The sequence below is a fragment of the Mauremys mutica genome, chromosome 7 (genome assembly GCF_020497125.1).
Source record: "Mauremys mutica isolate MM-2020 ecotype Southern chromosome 7, ASM2049712v1, whole genome shotgun sequence".
Lineage (NCBI taxonomy): Eukaryota > Metazoa > Chordata > Testudines > Geoemydidae > Mauremys > Mauremys mutica.
The window spans coordinates 54,331,213-54,355,266 of record NC_059078.1 but is presented as its reverse complement, the minus strand read 5'-3'; the positions used below and the strand labels follow the sequence as shown (position 1 = coordinate 54,355,266).

Sequence of the window (24,054 nt, the reverse complement as noted above, 5' to 3'; positions counted from 1 at the left end):
CCTTTCAAGGTCCCTTCCAGTTCTAGGAGATTGGTATATCTCCAATTATTACCTAGATGCCTTTCTGGAATGTGTTTAGTGAAAAACTAGCTACTATGCTATACAGAAAGCATGCAATATGCAGGGTGTGAGATTACATGCTCTAATCATCTCTTCTGTCCATAAAGTCTGCTAATTTATGAACAACTGAGTGTAGCATGGGGAAGAGCCTCTCCTGTTCTGTTGTGTAGTCGGTGTCATCCCCACAATGAAGAGTCATTGAGTGGGATGATCCAGGGGAAGCAGCTCAAACATCCAATGTGGCTGGACAGGGGCAGGACAGCAGCATTGCAGGGGAGGGGTGGGTGTGGCAATGACATCACAAGGGCCTTTGGCAGGACCTCCACCTATTGGACAAAGGTGGTGGGGAGGCCATGATCTCACAGAGATCTTGACATCAGCCAGGCAGGACAGGGGTGCAGGACAGGGGCAATCTTGGAGATCCCTGTGGCTTTGCTTCAGCACGTCTCCTTCTCGAGGTCTCTCCTTGAGGACTGAGAGAATTCACTTTCACTTACGTGAGCGCAAGGAGGACCCTCTTTGGAGTTTTCTCCTTTTCTTTTATTGATTTTGCTAGACAACAGATGTCCCTGTATTGAAGGTAAGAGCCTCCGAGAGGTTTGGAACCTGTTCAGTCTGATTCATCAGGTGACGGCTGAATTCTAGGAATGGAAAACACTAGATTGAGGTGGCAGCATTGTATTCCCAACGTACGACTTGTCCCTTAGAATCACTGGGGACTTTGGGGTTTCTCCTTTTTGTTTTCCCTTTTCCTCTGTCCCGCCTACCTTTCTCTTCTTGCTTCCTTTGTCCTTTTCCTCTGCTCTCCTCCCACCACCAGGAGCTCTGTGTGTGCAGCGGGGGCCAGGGGCATTGTGGGAGGACCTCTCAGAGGTGAGACTGGAATAGTGCTCTGAGAGTGATCCCCTCGGAGGTGACTTGCACCATTCTTTGGGCTATTTGATGAGAACCCACCCCTCAAAGTCTCAACCTTGATTGGCTGAGGATGGGGCTATTGACAGGGAGGAAACTCTGGTCTTTGTTGTTCTTTTTTATGACCAAGCAAATAAGTCACAACCAGTTATATGTTTGACCAATGTTGATGCTGCTCTCCATTCATTGTCTCGGAGCAGTTCATGATCCTCTCTAACATTCCAGTATCAGAGGGGTAGCCGTGTTAGTCTGGATCTGTAAAAGCAACAAAGAATCCTGTGGCACCTTATAGACTAACAGACGTTTTGCAGCATGAGCTTTCGTGGGTGAATACCCACTTCTTCAGATGCAAGTGGTGGAAATTTCCAGGGGCAGGTTTATATATGCAAGCAAGAAGCAAGCTAGAGATAACGAGGTTAGATCAATCAGGGAGGATGGGGCCCTGTTCTAGCAGTTGAGGTGTGAAAACCAAGGGAGGAGAAACTGGTTCTGTAATTGGCAAGCCATTCACAGTCTTTGTTTAATCCTGAGCTGATGGTGTCAAATTTGCAGATGAACTGGAGCTCAGCAGTTTCTCTTTGAAGTCTGGTCCTGAAGTTTTTTTGCTGCAGGATGGCCACCTTAAGATCTGCTATTGTGTGGCCAGGGAGGTTGAAGTGTTCTCCTACAGGTTTTTGTATATTGCCATTCCTAATATCTGATTTGTGTCCATTTATCCTTTTCCTTAGAGACTGTCCAGTTTGGCCGATGTACATAGCAGAGGGGCACTGCTGGCATATGATGGCATATATTACATTGGTGGACGTGCAGGTGAATGAACCAGTGATGGTGTGGCTGATCTGGTTAGGTCCTGTGATGGTGTTGCTGGTGTAGATATGTGGGCAGAGTTGGCATCGAGGTTTGTTGCATGGGTTGGTTCCTGAGCTAGAGTTACTATGGTGCGGTGTGCAGTTACTGGTGAGAATATGCTTCAGGTTGGCAGGTTGTCTGTGGGCGAGGACTGGCCTGCCACCCAAGGCCTGTGAAAGTGTGGGATCATTCTCCAGGATGGGTTGTAGATCCCTGATTCTGTAATTCTGTAATTGGCAAGCCATTCACAGTCTTTGTTTAATCCTGAGCTGATGGTGGCAATATACAAAAACCTGTAGGAGAACACTTCAACCTCCCTGGCCACACAATAGCAGATCTTAAGGTGGCCATCCTGCAGCAAAAAAACTTCAGGACCAGACTTCAAAGAGAAACTGCTGAGCTCCAGTTCATCTGCAAATTTGACACCATCAGCTCAGGATTAAACAAAGACTGTGAATGGCTTGCCAATTACAGAACCAGTTTCTCCTCCCTTGGTTTTCACACCTCAACTGCTAGAACAGGGCCCCATCCTCCCTGATTGATCTAACCTCGTTATCTCTAGCTTGCTTCTTGCTTGCATATATAAACCTGCCCCTGGAAATTTCCACCACTTGCATCTGAAGAAGTGGGTATTCACCCACGAAAGCTCATGCTGCAAAACGTCTGTTAGTCTATAAGGTGCCACAGGATTCTTTGTTGGTCTAACATTCCAATTCTTCTAAAATACTTGCTGAATAATTACTATGAACAATTGTTGGTCTGTAGCTCATTTGAGACCAACTCTGCTACTGACTGGTTGCATCAGCTAAGACAAGTCACTGCTCCTTTCTCAGCCTTAGTTTCTCCTTCTGTCAAGTACAAATAACAATCCTCTCCCACCTACCTCACGATGGGTGGATGATGGGGATTCATGAAGAGTATCACTAGTAGCAGTGCAGAATAGGAGGTGTCCTATCATATTGAGCCATATCAGATTATGATGTAATATTCTATTTGATTTGTATTTTAATCTTTTGAAATTAAGAGCAGCAACTACTTAGCTCAGACTGAAGCATCTCATCTAACTTTCTAGATCAGTGTCTCCTCTTTGTGTATGATGAGACAGTTGAATGCACTGTGACAAACTGGAGATGCTCTTGTTTTGCGAACAAATATTTGTTTGCAAAGAATTTTCATCCTACTTGTTATGATTTTAAGAAACAAAGTGGTTTAGCCTGAATTGATTTTCTGAGAGAAAAGGGGTTCCATGAAAATGTTCACCCCTTATTTCCTGGGCTCTATCCCTGCCTCTGTGGGGATTGTTGTCTCTTTGGTAGAAGAGGAGTCAGGACTGTTGGCTTCTCTTTCTGGCTCTGTCACCGCTTTGCTGTGTGACACCTTGGGTAGGTCCAATGGGAATAGGATCAATTCTCTAACTCCAGGCAGCAGAGAGCCTGGGTGAGAAGGGATGCTCAAGCTGTCTGCGAAGGAGAAAGGGACGTTTCCAGGTGTTGAACGTCAAGAATTCTAAACTTTGCTAAAATGGCTAGTGTAGAGAAACAAGAAATAGTTGGGGCCAAACTTTAATTATTGTCTTTTTTTAAAGCCCATTCGGGGATGTGAGTGCCAGAGAGCCATAGAGAGGGGGAGGGAGTGTGAGTGCCAGAGAGCCAGCTGTGGGAGGGAGTGTGCATCAGTGGTTAGTGAAGGGGTGCATCCATGACTCTGACACTCGGTGTGACCCTGAGCCGGTTTGCCATCAGTAGGGTTGGGGTCCCATCGCTATAGCCCAGGGGGTTTGGGAGGCTCCAGGAAGGTATGTAACGTGCTGGGATGTCAGGATCCTGGAGCCGCTGTCACCTCCACACTAGGGCAGTGTTCTGCACCCCGCTGCTGCTGGCTGACTTTCTCCATCCCCTGGCAATAAGACAGACTCTTGTTTTCACAGCCAGTCGATCACCCTAGTGTCACCACCCTGCCTGCTGGCTGGGCAGGTTAACGCCTCAGGTCACCACCCTCTCCAGCCTACCTTGGGCTTGGAGAGTGAGGAGGAGGGCGAGGGACATCTGCTGACCCTGAACATCCGCTATCCATCATACCATCACCTACAGCAAGTGAGTGGCATTAGGGTTCCTCGGTGGCTTCCCCTGTGTGTCTGGAGAGAGGCAGAAAAAGGGGGAGAGAACATTTCCAAAGGGGGAGTTCATTTGCAAACAGCCCCCAAGAGCCCCTCACTCTCAGACTGGGCAGGGTCTTCTCCAGAGCCGTCTCCAGTGTGTTTGGCAAGGTCCCAGCAATGGGGTTCCCAGGCCTTCCTTTGTGGGACACTGTTCCCCAGGCTGAGAGTCTCTGAGCTGGGCCAGACCCTGTGAGCTGCTGAGCATGGAAATCAATGGGGATTGAGGAGGGCCCTGGTCTTCCTGTGCCTAGGGTCTTTGTGACTTAGACGTGGGGAATGGTTTCCAAGGAGAAGTCCGGACTCCTGGGTTCTGTTCCTTCTCTAGCCTGGGCGGGGGAGTGTGGCCTGGGATTGCAGGAGGGGGCTGCTTGTCCAGAGTAACCGATGGTCTTTGGGACTGACCCCATTGCTCTAAAAGGATAAAATTTCCTGGATATTGCAGCAGCAGCAGGGATTAGGAGGGGGAACATTGGGAGCAGATCATGCAATGAACTCCTGCCAGTGTGTGTAGCTTGCACTCCCTGCACTCCTGTGGGGGTAGAAGGGGCTGCTCTGGTTGGAGCAGGGTTGAGAAGGGGCCGAAAAGGCCCATGAGTGAAAGGCTGCCTTGAGCCCAGACTCACACCTGCTCCCCGCTCGATTCCAGGATGGCCAGGCTCCTGAGGATTGTCAGGAAGAAGGCTCTGCAGGTGGCTCCAGAGCCTGAGGGAAGCAGCTGCCATCTTCCCAAGGGGCAGAGCAACCTCTCCGTCCCCACTGGCGGGGAAGCAATCTTCTGGCGAACAAAACCAGCTCCCGGCGCAGGCGCCAAGTTGGGAGAGGCCCCGACTAGGCCCAGATGGAGCTGGCTCAGGATGCGGTTTCACAGACAGGACCCAGCCCAGGAGGGGCGCCGGGCAGGGAGGCTCTGGGGCTTGTTGTGTGGGCAGCAGCGGCCCCAGGAGCCCAGCCCTCCTTCCCAGCGGGAGGCATCGCCCTGCCCGGCCACTGAGGATCTTCCAGCCCCCTCAGGCCAGGAGGTGGACGATCCCTGTCCCAGCACCAGCAGCTCAGCATGGGACAGCAGCAGCGCCTGGGACTCTGGCAGCAGCAACACTGATGGACGCTGCTGCTTTGTTCCAGGTGAGGAGCCAGGCTGGGCTCAGGGAGGGGTGAGGACAGGAATGTGAACACCCTGGGCCCAGAAGTTCTCCCAGTGATATGGTGTGTGTGGGGGGGGGGTGTCCCCAGCCCAGGTGTGTGGCCTGTGCCACATGAACCCCACTGACACGAGCAGCAGTCACCCAGCTGCCCCTGCAGCAAGGAGACCTGGGGGTGGGCTATCAAGAGCTGCTGCCACTTTGTCCCCTTATGCTCTGGGGCTGGGGGAGTGGGCACCTCCCATGGAGTCCTGGACAGTGGATGGGGGGCTCTCGGCTATGGGCTTCTGAAGCTGTTGGGGGATGAAGGCATCCCTGAGAGGGAGGTGTGGGGCCCGATCTGCCCTGGGTACCTGAGGTGGGAAGGGGGGGGGGTCTTTAATCCTGCTCTCCGCACCATGCCCCTGTCGTTCCCCCAAGTGGCAGCAGGCATCACACCCTGTTACCTTCTCTCCCTGGTGCAGGGACCCCCAGGGATTCAGAGGAGGAGGAATGGGTGGACATGTCCACAGATGAAGCTGCTCTCAAGGTCATCAGAGAGCAGCTCCAGTGTAGAGAAAAGGTACAACTGTTCCCCACCTGGGCTGGAACCAAGATTGTCCTGTCCCTTCCCAGCATCCCCACCCCGTGCCGAGGGTCTTGTCCCTGATGATCCACCATCCCTAATGGGGCCTTTTTACATCCATGATGTGGGACCCCCAAGATGGGGGTGTTTGTCCCACAACAGCCAAGGTCTCCTCCCCTCACAGGCACTGTCCCAGTTCCTGATCCTCCTTGTGTAGGAGTCGTGGGGGATTTGGACACTTGGCGGGTCCCCACAATCCCCCATTGAGGCCTGAGCCCTGGAGCTGGTGTGGGTGGGGCAGGAAGGTTCCTAGCTAACAGGTTCTCTCTTGCTATACCCCACTCCTGGTGGGTACAGGATGAGGGTCAGTAGCTCATGTTCCTGCAGGCCATCTACCCCACGTGTTTTGCTGCACAGGAGAGAGGGCACGACACGCTTGAGCCGTGCTGCTGCAAGGTGGCTGTGGAGGAGAGGATTGTGGTGAGTGAGGCACGTCATACGGCAGCTGGAGGGAGGAGAGAGACATGAGATTGGCAGGGGTATCGCCAGGCTAATGTGGGGGGGCTGGGTGGTGTTGGAGGAGGCAACAGAGGGCAGGGATTGCTGGGGAGAAGAGAAGGGAGAAATTGTGAGATTGGGCAGTGGGGGAATTGTGGGGCTGAGACTGGGGGACAAGGGATCACATGGTCCCAGCTTGGTAGTTGGGATGGTGCTGAGTGGGGGCAGTTTTGACAAGGAGGAGGAAAGAAGGGGATTGGGACTGAGCTGGGCAGGAATCCTGGAAGGGGGACAAGTTTGATGGGCAGGAAGAAATGGGAGGAGCAGGAGGTAGTGGGGGATCCTGCTGGCCATGTCGGGCACTGGCTGTGTAATCTCCTCATTGGGAGGTGTCAGTAGGGCCTGAATCTCTCACGCTCCTTTGTCTCCTTCACGTCTCACAGGAGCTCCTTGAGGACCTTCCTAAAGACTCTCCACCCAGCGCCATCCTCGCCAACTCCCTGGTTGCAGTGGGCAACCTCAGGTACCGAGACAGCCCCCTCCTTCCCCCCGCTGGCTCCCGTAACCCCAGTGCTGCTCAGGCCCAAGGCTGGGAGTCACTGTCCCTCCCACTCCCAGGTCACCTCCCAGGAGTGGCTCCTCTGGCAGAGATGATGAGGTGGGAGGGTTCACTCTTTCCTGGCTGGGCTGTTCTTTTCACTCCACTAACATTCCAGGGTCCTTGGGGAGGGGCTCACTCCCGGGCTCAGATACAGGAGGGGCAGCAGGCTCCAGGGAACAGGCGCTATTCCTGTCCTGCCACTGTCTGTCTGTGATGCCTTGGCCTTGTCATTCCCTAGCTCAGTGCCTCAGTTTCCATTCTCACCAGCCTGTGCCTATATCCCTGTGGTTTCGTGTCCGTGTTGGCGACAGTCCCACCCCTGTACTGCACAGTCTAATACCAGCTCCTCTCTCTTGCCAGCACCATGAAACCTGCCCTTGAGCCTGACCTAGAGACCCACCTCTTGCGAGCTGCCCTTCGCTCCGTCTTCACCCTGGGCATGGAGAAGGACACCAACATCCAGCTACGTCCTTCTCCTCCATCCTCCTCCTCTTCCAGAGTGGTCCTTGGTCCCTGCTCCCTTGATTCGCTGGAGCTCCAGATTTAGGGGTGGGGTAAGCAGAGATGGAACAAGCTGCAGGGTTGGATCCTTCCCTCCAGAGGATTACCCCTCCCTGGGGGATTTCTTTCTTTCTTATGCCGTGTTTTGCGCATCAGACCAGCTTCCATCCATAGTAACTTGGTTTCAGGGTAGCAGCCGTTTTAGTCTGTATCCACAAAAAGAACAGGCAGCAAAGAATCCTGTGGCACCTTATAGACTAACAGACGTTTTGCAGCATGAGCTTTCGTGGGTGAATACCCACTTCTTCGGATGCAAGTGGTGGAAATTTCCTGGGGCAGGTATATATAAGCAAGCAAGAAGCAAGCTAGAGATAACGAGGTTAGATCAATCAGGGTGGATGAGGCCCTGTTCTAGCAGTTGAGGTGTGAAAACCAAGGGAGGAGAAACTGGTTCTGTAATTGGCAAGCCATTCACAGTCTTTGTTTAGTCCTGAGCTGATGGTGTCAAATTCCCAGATGAACTGGAGCTCAGCAGTTTCTCTTTGAAGTCTGGTCCTAAAGTTTTTTTGCTGTAGGATGGGCACCTTAAGATCTGCTATTGTGTGGCCAGGGAGGTTGAAGTGTTCTCCTACAGGTTTTTGTATATTGCCATTCCTAATGTCTGATTTGTGTCCATTTATCCTTTTCCTTAGAGACTGTCCAGTTTGGCCGATGTACATAGCAGAGGGGCATTGCTGGCATATGATGGCATATATTACATTGGTGGAAGTGCAGGTGAATGAACCGGTGATGTTGTGGCTGATCTGGTTTGGTCCTGTGATGGTGTTGCTGGTGTAGATATGTGGGCAGAGTTGGCATCGAGGTTTGTTGCATGGATTGGTTCCTGAGCTAGAGTTACTATGGTGCGGTGTGCAGTTGCTGGTGAGAATATGCTTCAGGTTGGCAGGTTGTCTGTGGGCGAGAACTGGTCTGCCACCCAAGGCCTGTGAAAGTGTGGGATCATTGTCCAGGATGGGTTGTAGATCCCTGATGATGCGTTGTAGGGGTTTTAGCTGGGGACTATATGTGATGGCCAGTGGAGTCCTGTTGGTTTCTTTCTTGGGTTTGTCTTCCAGTAGGAGGCTTCTGGGTACACGTCTGGCTCTGTTGATCTGTTTCCTTATTTCCTCGTGTGGGTACTGTAGTCTTGAGAATGCTTGGTGGAGATTTTCTAGGTGTTGGTCTCTGTCTGCGGGGTTAGAGCAGATACGGTTGTACCTCAGTGCTTGGCTGTAGACAATGGATCTTGTGGTGTGTCCGGGATGGAAGCTGGAGGCATGAAGGTAGGCATAGCGGTCGGTAGGTTTTCGGTATAGGGTGGTGTTGATGTGACCATCACTTATTTGCACCGTGGTGTCTAGGAAGTGGACCTCCCGTGTAGATTGGTCCAGGCTGACGTTGATGGAGGGGTGGAAGCTGTTGAAATCGTGGTGGATCGTGGAACAGGAGTACTTGTGGAGTGGAAATCCATCAACTTCATGAAAAAACTCGTACAGATACAGACAGACATCATCTTCCTTTCCAAATGCAAACAGATGGACATCATACCAAAAGGACTAAAGGTAAAAAATCCATTACAATCTACATATCACACAGACTATGCTGACAGATTGTGCCACACACTCTCAAAGAAACTGCGAAACCACCTGATCAGCATCCTATATAGCAAACAGGGGAAGATTAAGACTGAACTCTCAAAACTAGATACTCTCATGAAAAATCAACCTTCTACACAAACTTCCTCATGGATAGACTTTACAAATCTAAGTTGCCACAAGTACTCCTATTCTTTTTATAGTAACTTGGCTGTTTCATCCTCTTCTGCCTACAAGGCCCTCTGCAGAGACCTGCTAAGCTCATGGATCAAAGATCCAGGTGTCATCAATCCTTGCTAATTGCCTGCAGTGGGATGTGAATGAGAGAGGCCAGGATGTGTGTTTGGGAGTCTCAGCAGTGCTTCCCAGAGACCCCTCTTCCCATCCTGTGGCAGGTGTAGGGCTAGTTTCCCTTACTCTGACCCATGCTTTGCAGGCTCTGCACAAAGTCATGCCAGAGTTCCTGGATGCCATGCTGGGGAACCTGCTGGCAGAGTCCCCAGACGCAGACAGGCTCCACTACATCTTGGAGGTGAGCCCCATAAGGAGGGGTGGGAACCAATTTTACCTTAACTCTTTGGGGAACTGGTAAGGAGAGACTGGAAGATCCACTTTCTACTCTGTCCTCCTAGCTGGGTCCCCAGTGGGGAGTCCTTGGTTGGGGAGATCAGTGCAATGCAGTGTCAGGTCCTGCTTTCATGAGGGACAGAGGAAGGAGCTGGGACTTCAAGCCAGAGCTCTGCCAGCTTTCTGACTCCAGGCATAGGCGGGCTGGCGCCACTGGATTGTAGGATCTGCTGCTGCAGGGGCTGTGGGTTCGGAGTGTTCCTCTTGGGGAGGCAGAGTCCGAGCAGGGAAAGAGGTAGGCTTGAGTCAAGTTCTTCTTGTCCTGGTTAAGTGTTGTCCCTGGGCTTTTAAGGGGACCATGCTCCAGCTCCTGCTTGGCATCCCAAAGCAGCTCCTGGCTCCCTTGGCAGCAGAGCAAAGGAAGGGTCTATCTCAGGCTCCTCTCCCCCAGCATCTCCTGCAGAGGGGCTAAGGGGAAGGAGCCTTCTGGCCCAGGTGGGACAGGGAGCTGACAGGAAAATGCTGATGGAGTTCCCTCTCCTCTCCCTTCCATTAGTTCTCAGCAGAGTTCCCTAGGATGGGTCACCACGTGGCACAGCTGGCTCTGTTTGTCAGTGACCCAGACAAGGACATCGGCCAGCAGGCCAGGGAGGGGACTTACCGGCTGCACCAGCTGCTGCTCCAACAGAGGGGTAAGGAACCCGCTGGGACACGGAACCCAATAGGGGACTGTACAAGAGTTCACTGGGGCTTGACCCTCTCCGGGGCGGAGGGGAGCCACGCCGGCTCACTACACCCCAGTGGGTCCGGGGGATTAGTCCAGCCTGGGGGTCTCCCTCGGTAGCCCTTGTGGGATTCGGCTGAAATGTGGTTAGTCTGGCCCTGGCTCCGGCGGGGCAACAACCACTGAGTCAGGAGGCTCAGGCCCTCAGGCAAGGCTGAGCCGTAACAACAGTTATGAGCCCCGGCCCTAGGTCAGGGCGGGGCAACAAACACTGAGTCAGGGTGCTCCAGCCCTCAGGCAAGGCTGAGCAGTAATAATAGGCTTCGGCCTCCTCAGGCCAGGGAGACAGGGAGTCTGCCACCCAGGATTTGTGTGGCAGGGGGACGCAGGCCTTCCCACTCCACTGCATCCCAGCCCGGGGCCCTAGCAGCGACTGAAGATCCGCTGCTTAGTCAGTGGGGATCCTGGCCGCAACACACAGACATAGGCTCTGGTAAGGCTGCAACCAGACTGGGGTCGGCTACCCCTGGGCTACTTCCATACCCCCCCTAGGGCCCTACCTGGGTCCTGGCGTTGGCCTCTGGGGGGTCCAGGAACATGGGTTCATCGGGGCAGGGGTTGGTCGGCAGGTCCGGCAGCTCCTCTGGATAGCGGGCACAGGGTAGCTCTGGGCGGCTGCCTCGGGCCACAGGAGCTTCCCAGTCTCGGGCTTCCTCAGGGACATCTGCCCTGTCCAGCAGCTGGGCTCCTACTGAGCTCTGAGGGTCAGCCTTTATAGTTCCAGGTCGCTGCCTGACCCTTTGAGGGGCAGGCTCAGAGCTCCCTAGCTCCGCCCACTCTGGCCTTCGAATGGGCTCTTCCTCCTCCGGGGCGGAGGGGAGCCACACCACCTCACTACGCACCCCCCTCCAAGTCTGGCTCCCGCTCGTCGGGGCCAGGCTCTTCCATACCTCCGAGGCGGGACAGGAAGTCTGCGTTTGCATGTTTCTTACCAGCCGTATGCTGGATGGTGAACGCGTAGGGCTGTAAGGCCAGATACCATCGCAATAATCAGTCGTTGTTTTTCATTTTCATCAACCAGTTCTTCTCCTGGGGAAATAATTTTCAGCTGAGATATAGAACTGGGTGGTCCGCTCCATCGATTTCTTGGGACAGGACAGCCCCCAGCCCCACTTCTGAGGCATCTGTCTGGAGGATGAACCTCCGGTGGAAGTCCGGGCTGTATAGGACCGGCTTTTGGCAGAGACATGTCTGGAGTGTCCGGAAGGCATCTTCACATTCAGGGGACCACCGTACCTGCCGGGGGCTGTTCCTTGTCATCAGTTCTGTTAAGGGTGCTGCGATGGAAGCAAACTGGGAGATGAACCACCGATAGTACCCGACAAGCCCCAGGAACTGTCGGATGTGGCGTTTTGTGGTAGGCGTCGGCAGGCTGCCAGGGCTTGTACTTTCCCAATGAGGGGCTTCACTCGTCCTCCCCCAATAGCATACCCTAGATATGTGGTCTCCTGCCATCCGATGCAGCATTTTTTTGGGTTGTCCGTCAGCCCCGCCTGTCGCAGGGACCTCAGGACCGCTGCTACCCGTTCCAGGTGGTCTTCCCAGTGGTGGCTATAGACCATGACATTGTCCAAATAAGCTGCCACATAGTCTTGATGGGGCCGTAGTAGGTGATCCATTAGCCGCTGAAACGTCGCCGGAGCCCCATGGAGGCCGAAAGGCATTCGCATAAACTGGTAGAGTCTCGTCAGAGTGGCGAATGCCGTCTTTTCCTTAGAGGTGTCATTGAGTGGGATCTGCCAGGACCCTTTACTGAGGTCAAGGGTGGTGATGAACTGGGCCTCCCCTAGGTGGCCCAGCAACTCGTCCACGCAGGGCATAGGGTAGGCGTCGAAGCGGGAGATGGCATTCACCCGCCGGATGTCTATACAAAACCAGCGGGTGCCATCGGGCTTGGGTACCAAGACCACTGGGCTACACCACTCACTCTGAGACGGCTCGATGACTCCTAAGGCCAGCATGGCCTGTACCTCTTCCTCCACCTCTTGTCGCATCCGGTACGGCAGTGGCCTGGTCATTTCCCGGATTACCTTCCCCGGCTCGGTCTGGATAGAGTGATAGACCAGGGTTGTGTATCCAGGAAGGGCCGTGAAGGTTTCCTGGAAAGCCTGCAGGAGGCATTTGGCCTGCTTGCGCTGCTCTTGCGTAAAGGTGTCGCCGAGCAGGGGAGCAGCGAGGTCCTCTGTCTGGGTGCGTGGGGACCCAGTTCAGGCTGTGGCAGGTAAGGGTTAATCAGCAGGCCCTCCCGATCTCGCCACGGCTTCAACAGATTCACATGGTATCACTGGGTCGTCTTGCGCCGGTCGGGTTGGTGAATCTCATAAGTGATGGGCCCAACCTTCCGAGCTACCTCGTGGGGTCCCTGCCAATGGGCAAGTAGCTTCAACTCACTCGAGGGCAGGAGAAGCAGGACTCGATCCCCGGGTTCAAAATCACGCACCTACGCCTCCTGGTTATAAGTCTGTTCCTGTCTGTCCTGTGCAGCCTTTAAGTTTCCACGAGCCAGGGCCCCAGCCTGAGCAAAGTACTCCTGCAGCTGGAGGACATACTTCTGGAGTCCCTGGGTGGGAGAGGGAGACTGCTCCCAAGTTTCCCGCATTAAGTCCAACAGGCCCTGCGGGCGGCGCCCATATAATAGTTCAAATGGGGAAAACTTGGTTGTTGACTGAGGTACCTCACGGATGGCAAGCAGCAGGGGAGAGAGCAACTGGTCTCACCGGCGTAGCTCCTCTGGGGGGAACTTCCGCAGCATCTCCTTGAGGATTCGGTTGAACCGTTCCACCAGCCCGTCCGTCTGCGGGTGGTATACGGAGGTGCGTAATTGTTTAACCCCCAGGAGCTCGCAGACCTGCTGTAACAACCTGGAGGTGAAATTGGTGCCTTGATCTGTTAAGATTTGTTGGGTCAGGCCCACCCGAGCAAAGACCTTCACCAGTTCCCCGGCGATGGTCCGGGCGGTGGTGCTCCGCAATGGAATGGCCTTGGGGAAACGGGTGGCATAGTCAACGATGACCAGGACATACTGGAACCTGGAAGCACTTTTTGGGAGCGAGCCCACCAGGTCCATGGCCACTCGTTCAAAAGGCGTCTCTATTATAGGCATGGGGACCAGGGGTGCCTTGGGCACTCGCTGAGGAGCGGCTAACTGGCACTCTGGGCAGGAGCTACAATAGTTCCTCACCTCCTGGTGAATACTCGGCCAGAAGAACCGTGTCAACATCCGGGCGAGAGTCTTCTCATGGCCCAGATGCCCGGCAGCCGGGATGTCATGTGCCAGCTTCATCACAGCTCACCAGTGACACCACAATACCAGCAGCTGTGTTTGGGGTTCCTTCATGAGGGAGTCACGGTCGATCCGGTAAAGATGGTCCCGGTGTAATTCGAAGGGGGGCCACTGGGTTGCACGCTGGGAGTCATCATAGAATCATAGAATCTCAGGGTTGGAAGGGACCTCAGAAGGTCATCTAGTCCAACCCCCTGCTCAAAGCAGGACCAAACCCAACTAAATCATCCCAGCCAGGGCTTTGTCAAGCCTGACCTTAAAAACCTCTAAGGAAGGAGATTCCACTACCTCCCTAGGTAACCCATTCCAGTTCTTCACCACCCTACTAGTGAAAAAGTTTTTCCTAATATCCAGCCTAAACCTCCCCCTCTGCAACTTGAGACCATTACTCCTTGTTCTATCATCTTCTACCACTGAGAACAATCTAGATCCATCCTCTTTGGAACCCCCTTTCAGGTAGTTGAAAGCAGCTATCAAATCCCCCCTCATTCTTCTCTTCTGCAGGCTAAACAATCCCAGTTCCCTCAGCCTCTCCTCATAAGTCATGTGCTCCAGCCCCCTAATCATTTTTGTTGCCCTCCGCTGGACTCTCTCCAATTTATCCACATCCTTCTTGTAGTGTGGGGCCCAAAACTGGACACAGTACTCCAAATGAGGCCTCACCAGTGCTGAGTAGAGGGGAATGATCACATCCCTCGATCTGCTGGAAATGCCCCTACTTATACAACCCAAAATGCCATTAGCCTTCTTGGCAACAAGGGCACACTGTTGACTCATATTCAGCTTTTCGTCCACCGTAACCCCTAGGTCCTTTTCTGCAGAACTGCTGCCCAGCCATTCGGTCCCTAGTCTGTAGCAGTGCATGGGATTCTTCCGTCCTAAGTGCAGGACTCTGCACTTGTCCTTGTTGAACCTCATCATATTTCTTTTGGCCCAATCCTCTAATGTGTCTAGGTCCCTCTGTATCCTATCCCTACCCTCCAGCGTATCAACCACTCCTCCCAGTTTAGTGTCATCTGCAAACTTGCTAAGGGTGCAGTCCACACCATCCTCCAGATCGTTAATGAAGATATTGAATAAAACCAGCCCCAGCACTGACCCTTGGGGCACTCCACTTGATACCGGCTGCCAACTAGACATGGAACCATTGATCACTACCCGTTGAGCCCGACCATCTAGCCAGTTTTCTATCCACCTTACCGTCCATTCATCCAGCCCAGACTTCTTTAACTTGCTGGCAAGAATACTGTGGGAGACTGTATCAAAAGCTTTGCTAAAGTCCAGAAATAGCACATCCACTGCTTTCCCCTCATCCACAGAGCCGGTTATCTCGTCATAGAAGGCAATTAGGTTAGTCAGGCATGACTTGCCCTTGGTGAATCCATGCTGACTGTTCCTGATCACTTTCCCCTCCGTTAAGTGGTTCAGGATTGATTCCTTGAGGACCTGTTCCATGTTTTTTCCAGGGACTGAGGTGAGACTGACTGGCCTGTAGTTCCCTGGATCTTCCTTCTTCCCTTCTTTAAAGATGGGCACTACATTAGCTTTTTTCCAGTCATCCGGGACCTCCCCCGATCGCCATGATTTTTCAAAGATAATGGCCAATGGCTCTGCAATCTCATCGGCCAACTCCTTTAGCACCCTCGGATGCAGCGCATCCGGCCCCATGGACTTGTGCTCGTCCAGCTTTCCTAAATAGCCCCGAACTACTTCTTTCTCCACAGAGAGCTGGTCACCTCCTCCCCATACCGAGTCGATGATGGTCCCATTGACTGCCGTGAGCTGTTCATAGGCCCGGCTAAGGGTAGGGTCAGCTCTCTGGTCACGGCAAAAATCAGTATGGAGGAGGGGTTCGACCGTGGGCTTCAGCAGGGGATTGTCAGTTTCTTCGATCCCTGCTTCAGTTTCCGGGGTCCCGCACACCTCTTCCGGTAGTGCCTCCTGGCGCTCTCTCTCCAGCGCCGGGGTCGACCGGAGGACCTCCTCAAAGGCGAGCCAGTCCCGCCCCAGGATCACCGGGTACGCCAGTCGAGGAGCCAAGCCGACAACGATTCATCGGGTGACGCCAGCTACTGTCAACGGGACCCAAGCACTAGGGTAAGGCTGGACATCCCCATGGATGCATTGCAGGTGAATCGTTCCCAGGCGGGGGTCTGCCTGGGGTCCCAGAGCCTGGCGAATTAGCGTCTGGTTGCAGCTAGAGTCGATCAACGCCTGGGTGGCCTGGTCCCCGACAACTACCAGGACCGTGATCTTGGAAGCCTGTGGTAGCCGAGCCCTGGTGTCCCCTGCATAGACCTGCCAGAAGCTGCAGTCCATTTCCATGCAGTTCCGCTGCAAGTGTCTGGACTTCCCACAACAGAAACAGGGTACGAGTTCAGGGCGACTGCCCCAGGAGGAGGCTCCCCTCGGACTCCTAGGGGGACTCTGGTGGACCCTCACGACCCCCGTGCTGGAGGTCGCCAGTCCAGGCCGAGGGGAAGGATCCGGACATCTGAACCGAGACCCTGGTCGGGGCGTCTCCTTGTCTTTCAGCGTTGGAGCATTCGGGCCCAGGGTTTTGAGGTCGGAAGGTGGGCCCCACGGGCGTTTCGGCCGTGAGAAAGTCCTCCATCAGCGAGACGGCCGCGGCTAACGTTGCTGGCCGATGGTGGAGCACCCAGGCCCGTCCTTGGGCCGGTAGGGTGTGCACAAACTGTTCCAGGATGACTTGTTCTGTGACCTCCTCTACCGTCCTCGTCTCTGGCTGTAGCCATCGCCTACACGCCTCCTTCAGTGCTTGGGCCACCAGCCGGGGTCGGGTGCCCGAGGGGTACGTCTGGTTCTGGAACCGCTGCTGAAAAGTCTCTGGGCTGACATCTAAGGCATCCAGGATCGTGGCCTTCACCCGGCTATAATCCCTTGCCTCTTCCGTCGCCAGCCCCCGGTATGCCGTCTGGGCAGTCCCTGTTAGGTATGGGGCCAAAAGGGTGGCCCATTGGTTCTGGGGCCACCCAGCGACCAGTGCCACCCATTCGAACATTACCAGGAACGCCTCGGGGTCATCGTCAGGGCCCATCTTGGTTAGTCGCACTGGGGCGGCGGGGCGTAGTGACCCAGCCCCGTCCCCTGGCTGCGGGTCTATGGGGTGTGGTAACGCTGTCACCAGCTGTTGCAGCTGGGCTCCGAGCTGCTGAATAAGCTGCTGCTGCTGGAGTTGAACAGCATGCTGCTGTTGCTGCTGCTGGAGTTGTGCAGCGTCCCGCTGTTGATGTTGGAGCTGGGCAGCTGCCTGCTGCTGCTGTAGCTGGGCGGCCTGCTGCCGCTCCTGACTCTCCGTCAGCAACTTAAACAGCTCCATCTCCATGGTTCTCTGGGGGTGGATCTCTCCCGCCGGCCCCTTCTCACAGGGATCAAGGGATCAGATCCCCACTTCTGGCACCACGTGTATAAGAGTTCACTGGGGCTCGACCCTCTCTGGGGCAGAGGGAAGCCACGCTGGCTGACTACACTCCGGTGGGTCCAGGGGATTAGTCCGGCCAGGGGTTCTCCCTTGGTAGCCCTTGCGGGAGTCGGCTGAAATGTGGTTAGTCTAGCCCTGGTTCCGGCGGGGCAACAACCACTGAGTCAGGGTGCTCAGGCCCTCAGGCAGGGCTGAGCAGTAAAAATAGGCTTTGGCCTCCTCAGGCCAGGGAGAGGGGGAATCTGCTACGCAGGAGTTGGGTGGCAGGGGGGACGCAGGCCCTCCCACTCCACTGCATCCCAGCCCGGGGCCCTAGCAGCAGCTGAAAATCCGCTGCTTAATCAGTAGGGATCCTGGCCGCAACACACCGACATAGGCTCTGGTAAGGCTGCAGCCAGACTGGGGTCGCCCCCCCCCCGACCCTACCTGGGTCCTGGCGTTGGCCTCTGGGGGGTCCAGGAACATGGGTTGGTTGGCGGGTCCAGCAGCTCCTCCGGATAGCGGGCACGGGGTAGTTCCGGCCAGTCCGGGCGGCTGCCTCGGGCCGCAGGAGCTTGCCAGTCTTGGGCTCCTCCAGGGATATCTGCTCTCTCTGGCAGCTGGGCTCCTACTGAGCTCTGAGAGTCGTCCTTTATAGTTCCGGGTCGCCGCCTGACCCTTTGAGGGGCGGGCTCAGAGCTCCCTAGCTCCACCCATTCTGGCCTCTGGATGGGCTCTTCCTCCTCTGGGGCAGAGGGGAGCCACACCGCCTCACTACAGGGACTGAGAGTGACCACAGGTGGATAATGGGACCCCAGACAATTTCTCTCAGACTAAGGTGACCATTTTTTTTCAAATTTAAAACCAGGACATTTAAAATAGCTCAGCCAGCATGAGTAATAGTCGCTGTCATAGAATATAAGTTGAAAAAATATTGCGGAGTATGCTTATCTTTTTTTTTTTCTTTAAGTGAAAGAATACAATAAAATGAACTTCTTTTATTTATATTATATATTATGAAAGTAATTTTGCGAAAAAAACCCAAATATTTGATATGGGTAGATTAGTACATAATTGTATACTTAGGATTTTGGGATCCAAGTAATAAAGAAACAAGTGTAGCAGTAAAACAAAATGGTTTTAATTAAAAATGGTACAAAAGTACTTAATCTACATGCCTAATTTTGCTTCTTATATTTTTGTAAAGAGTGGATTGATTTTAATAATAATTCGTTTTCCTGGATGTTTTTATAAAATTCCATGCAAGTTTGGTTAAAATTATATTTTGTAATTAGCAAACATTTCAAAGTTTCAACATGTAATTGAATTTTATCACTGGACCAGATATTGTTCATCAAAGAAAAAAGACGTTCGGCAGGTGCATTGGTTCCTGGTAAACAGAGACAATATTCTACCAATTTGCCAATATTTTTGTAGGAAACATCATTTTCACTGAAGGCTTTGAATATTTCAATCCATCTGTTCGATACTGGTACAGAATTTTGTCTCCAGTGAGTAATTTTTTCATCTGTAATGTAGCACAGGACAAAGCAGGTTTCATCAAACAGTTCATCTTCTACTAAATTGACTTCAGAAAAAAACTGAAGAATGTAATCACTGCAAACTTGAATGTTGTCATGGGTGAGTTTAGTGTTTAACAAAACCCAATTGAATTTTTCGGTATGCTTAATAGGTCCTTCCCATTTCTCTAGATATTGAATACCATGTGTCATAAAATTCTACCACTTTTTCTTTGAAAATAGCAGGTTCTTCTTCGAGTGATTGCTCCTATGCATTCCAGTTAGGTGTGCGCGCCGCGCGTGCACGGCTCTTCGGAAGATTTTTACCCTAGCAACTCCGGCGGGCCGGCTGGGCGCCCCCTGGAGTGGCGCCGCTATAGCGCAGGATATATACCCCAGCCGGCCCGTCCGCTCCTCAGTTCCTTCTTTCCACCCGTGACGGCCGTTGGAACAGTGGAGCGCAGCTTAGCTGACCTCCACTTCCCTAGCTACTCGTAGTTTTCTCTCGTTCTGTTTATAGTTGTAGTTAACTCTGTTTGTTTGTAGAATAGTATAGTGTATTTATTTTACAGGGGTTGGGGTTTATCCCCTTCCCCTCACCCGGGGCCGGGTCCGATGCCCGGTCCACAGGGTTTTCTAATGCTCTGCCGGCCACAAGCCACTGCCGACAAGAGATCTTCTCCTAAGTGCCTCGAGGGATCTTACCTCACAGATAAGTGCCGCATTTGTGAGGCCCTTAATCAGTGAACAAAGGGGAGCGGGGCTTTCGTTTTAAACAGCTCCTGAGGGAGGCAGCTCTTGCTCCTCCGCTCTCGGCGCCGAGCGCTAGTTAGTTTTCACGGCGCGCTCCCTCGGCACCGGACCGCCAGTGCCGCCAAAGCCTCCTGGCACCACCGTCGCTGACTCCGACGTACCCTCGGCATGGACCTCTCTCCTGGAGGATGAAGAGTTACTCCGGCCAGGCAAGAGCCGTCGAGTCCGGTGCTGGAAAGCTCCCCGGTACGCACCGTGGTCGAGCTTGCCCGGAAGCTGCGTCCGAGCCGCCTGCTCCGCAGCCGAGCGCTATGCTCCGTCGGATCGCCCGGCACCGACGTCTGCCGTGGCACCGACAATATCCGCACCTTTCACTCTGGCCAGGCAAGAGCCGTCGAGTCCGGTGCTGGAAAGCTCCCCGGTACGGACCGTGGTCGAGCTCGCCCTGAAGCTGCGTCCGAGCCACCTGCTCCGCAGTCGAGCGCGATGTTCAGTCGGATCGCCCGGCACCGATGTCTGCCACGGCACCGACAGTAGCCACACCGTTAGCTCCGGCCAGGCAAGAGCCGTCGAGTCCGGTGCCGGAAAGCTCCCCGGTACGGACCGTGGTCGAGCTCGCCCTGAAGCTGCGTCCGAGCCGCCTGCTCCGCAGCCGAGCGCTATGCTCCGTCGGATCGCCCGGCACCGATGTCTGCCGTGGCACCGTCAATGTCCGCACCATTAACTCCGGCCAGGCAAAAGCCGTCGAGTCCGGTGCCGGAAAGCTCCCCGGTACGGACCGTGGTCGAGCTCGCCCTGAAGCTGCGTCCGAGCCGCCTGCTCCGCAGCCGAGCGCTATGCTCCGTCGGATCGCCCGGCACCGATGTCTACCGCGGCACCGACAATGCCCGCACCATTAACTCCGGCCAGGCAAAAGCCGTCGAGTCCGGTGCTGGAACACTCCCCGGTATGGACCGTGGTCGAGCTCACTATGAAGCTGCATCCGGGGTGCCAGCTATGGTCGAGCTCACTATTCCCTCCATGCCGGAGACAGTGTCCACGGCGAGGGGGCTGATTGCAACGACAGCATCTACGCTGCCTCAACCCCCGGCACCGCCGGTGGGGGTTACATAATCGATGGGCAAGCCTGCCTTGATCAGACCACCCTACCTCGGCACCGCACAGCGGCACCGTTCAGGGTCGTGGTTCCGCAGATGTTCTCGGTCCCGTCACCGATCTAGGTCTCGGCGCCGTTCTCCCTGTTGGTACCAGTAGTGCTCGCGGCACCGGTCAGCATCCCGTTCGCCGGTCCGGGACACTCAGCTCCGATCAAGCCTCAGGCACCGCCCTCGGTCGACCGCCCGGCACAGCTTCGGTGGCAGGTCCCGTTCTCGGTACTGGTCTGTCTACTGGTACCGATCCCCGGTGCCGCATCGAGTGACGTCAGTTACAGACGGAGACTCTACCAAGAGCTTTCAGCTCCTCCAGGGCCATCCAGCCATGCATCAGTGTCGTCCCGTGCGGACACTTCATATGCGTAGCACTCTGTTTTCCGATGTGCCCTCCAGAGTCTTCGAGGAGACCTATCAGTGGTCATTCTGGACGCCGTGGGTGTACTACCACGCCAGAGGCGTACCGGTGATCCCATCTCGCTCCGTTCCCTCCGAGCTCTGGGTGCCAGAGGTGACAATTAGTCGTCCCCGTCCGACCGGTACAGAGCAATCCCCGGTTCGGCACCGGGCTCCCAGATCCCACCGGATCAGGAGGTCGTCCAGGAGCTCGAGCCCACACAGGACCCGCTTGTCCCGGGCCTTTCTTCTTCCTCCTCCCCAGATGAGGCGGGGGCAGGAACATACCCCTCCGGCCCTCCTCTAATCGAAATGCGACCAGCCCCTAAATCCAAAGAGGCTGGGCGTGTGGTCTTACTGGGCCATAAGATGTACCCAGAGGGGGCCCTGCAACTTCATGTAGTGAACCAGCAAGCCCTGCTTATCCGCTACTGTGGGTGGCAGTGGGCAAATTTACAGAGTCGGTTCTTCGGAACTCCCGTCAAGAGTTCGATGCCCTCCTGCAGCAAACGACGGAGCTGGAGAGAGCTTCCCTCCAGGCCTCATTGGACGCAGCTGACTCCGCTGCCATGACTCTGGCCTCGGGTGTTGCCACGCGGCGCGTTTCAGGACTCCAGTTATCGAGCCTTTCCTCGCAGCTGCGGCACGCTATACAGATCTTGCCCTTCAGTGGCACAGGCCTGTTCTCTGACAACACTGGCCCTAGGCTGCAGAACCTAAAGGGCAGCAGGGTCACTTTGCTCTCTCTCTCTCTCGGCATGCACACGCCGGTAATTCAGCGCCGACGCTTCCGTCCCCAACCTCCGCTCTTACCCTGCACCTTGACAAGGTCAGGACATGGCCAGCGGGCGTGGCTTACACGGTCGTGGCCATCAATCCGCACCCCAAAGGAGCCAGAATTAGGGTCCTTCTGACCACCAATGGGGCAAAAGCCTACCCATCCTCGCCCCTCCTAAGGACCCCTCTCACGAGCGATTCCTCTGGCAAGAGGTGCGGACGCTCCTCCTCATCGGAGCTATACAGGAGGTACCTAAGGGCGAAACCTATTCCCCTAAGCGAAGGGAGGTCTCAGACCTATCCTAGGCCTGCAGGAAACTCAACAAGTCACGATGCAGATGAGTTCCACATGGTACCCAGGGCGACCGTCATCCCATCCTGGGATCCCGGAGACTGGTACGCCGCCCTCGATATGAAGGGCGCGTGTTTTTCACGTTGCCATTTCTCTTCCACACAGAAGGTGCCCTCGGTTTGGGGCCTACCATCGTTATTCCCAGTATACGGCCCTCCCGGTTGGCCTCTATACAGCCCAGGGGTATTCAAGGTGCATGGCTGTAATCGCCGCCTTTCTTCGCCACCATCTGATACACGTTCTCCGTGTCTAGACGAGTGGCTCATTCGAAGAACCCCCGGGCCCAAAGTACCAGTCATGTGGGCATCGACGCGAACCTTTTCCTGTGTCTAGGCCTGATGATCAATAGTAAAATCCACTCTGATTCCCATATAGGGAAGGGAATTCATTGGGGCCGTCCTGGACTCCAGACTCGCCAGAGCCTGCTTTCCTCAGCCTTGGTTTCAGGTGAGGGTAACAATTGTACAAGGTCTACGGGCCTTCCCGCCAACTTGGGCTCACTCTTGCCTCGGTTTCCTGAGTCACATGGCTGTCTACACGTTTGCAACTAAACATACCAGGCTTTGCCTCTGTTCACTTCAATTGTGGCTCACCTGGGGTGCCACCCGGGCAGAGATGGCATACTCGTGGTCGTCTCGTTTCCACCGAGCAGCCTAGGCTCCCTCGACCGGGAGTCGGCGTCCTCCCCGGTGTATCCGGGGATGCTGTTCCGCTCACCCCTCGGGGTCCCTCGTGACAGACAGCCCATCTCTCGGCTGGGTGCGCACCTGGTGTAGTTTCGCACTCACGGCCTTCGGTCAGCGCAAGAGCTGGCCTTACACATCAATGTCCGAGAGCTGAGAGCAGTCTGCCTTGTGTACCAGGCGATTCAGCTGGCGGATCGTCTCAGCAGATCCTTCCTGTCTCACAAGTGGTGGTTTCCTCCCGTCTTTATCTATTCCGTTTTCCAGAAGTGGGTCTTCCCCCGCATAGCCCTCCTCGCTTTCGCGAGAACGGAAAGAGGGAGAGAAATTCTCCTCGTTCCAAGGCCTCTCCCCAGGCTCGGTCTTGGAGGATTTTCCTGAGGCCATGGATCAGCCATCTGCCGTACGCTGTCCACTGTCCCCGCTGGTTCACAAGGTCCTGCTCAAACTCCGCAGGGACAGAGCGCCCCTGATCGGGTTCGCTCCAGTGTAACCTGGGCAGCACTGGCACACCATGTTGCTACACCTCTCGGTAGCAACCCTCTTGGCACAGACCCCATGACGCAGAATCACGACAACCTTCACCACCCAGTCTTGTAATCCCTGCACCTCACAGCAGGACTCCTGCGTGGCTAAACCGATCCGAGTTACGTTGTTCGGCCTCGGTTCTACGGGATTCTCCGGGGTGGTAGAAAATTCGTCCATTCGATTAAAGTATCTGGCCGAGTGGAAGCGTTTCTCATGCTGCTCCGAAACGCGCAATGTTTCTCCCGCCGAGATCCCGCTCCATTCCATCTGGTTCCTCAGGGCTTGGAGCGTTTATACACCCCCCCCCCCCAAGTGGGGCCCCGCCATAAACCTGGCTCTTCAATCTGGTTCTACCCAGTTTTATGACTGCCCTATTCGAGCCAATGTCAACATGCTCATTGATATAGCTGTCCTGCAAGGCAGTTTCCTGTAGTCTTTCCTGCGGCCACACGAGTCTCCGAGCTTCAGACTCTCACAATAGGCCCAAGGTATACTGTGTTCCTCAAGGACAAGGGCAGTTATTACCACGTCCGACCTGCCTCCCCAAGGAGGTGTCGGTCTTTTATATCCACCAGGATATCTTCCTTCTGGTCTTCTTTCCGAAGCCACTCTCTGTGCAAGAAGAGCAACGGTTGCCCTCCTTCGACATCTGCAGGGCGTCCGCAATCTATATCTAGCGGACTGAGCCCTCTCGTAACGCCCCCCAAAACCTTCATCGTACCGGCATACCGGACGAAGGGCATACCTGTCTCCTCCTAGAGGATTTCATCTTCAATGACGTTGTGCATCTGCACCTCTTCTGTTTCGGCCCATGTGCCATAGAGCCACCTTGCTGCACATTCCGCCAGGGCTCACGCTTCTCAGCTGCCTTCCTGGCTCGCATTCCCTTTCGGGGGATGTGTTGTACACCTACCTGGTCCTC

The 24,054-nt window shown here is 54.7% G+C and overlaps 1 protein-coding gene across 2 annotated transcripts in view; it reads left to right on the top strand.

The window, feature by feature from the left end:
• The first annotated feature begins 479 nt into the window (after window positions 1-479).
• Window positions 480-24,054, top strand: part of LOC123373722 — a 30,980-nt gene continuing 7,405 nt past the window's right edge. The window contains exons 1-7 of one of the 2 annotated variants that reach the window (XM_045022818.1): window positions 480-640; window positions 3,749-3,914; window positions 4,626-5,101; window positions 5,583-5,680; window positions 6,071-6,163; window positions 6,625-6,704; window positions 7,143-7,336. In XM_045022818.1, coding sequence (XP_044878753.1) covers window positions 4,627-5,101; window positions 5,583-5,680; window positions 6,071-6,163; window positions 6,625-6,704; window positions 7,143-7,329 — 933 coding nt within the window. In that variant the 5' untranslated portion in view covers window positions 480-640; window positions 3,749-3,914; window position 4,626 and the 3' untranslated portion in view covers window positions 7,330-7,336. Of the gene's footprint in view, window positions 641-3,748; window positions 3,915-4,625; window positions 5,102-5,582; window positions 5,681-6,070; window positions 6,164-6,624; window positions 6,705-7,142; window positions 7,440-24,054 lie in introns of those variants that run through there. The other variant, XM_045022817.1, reaches the window with a different exon arrangement.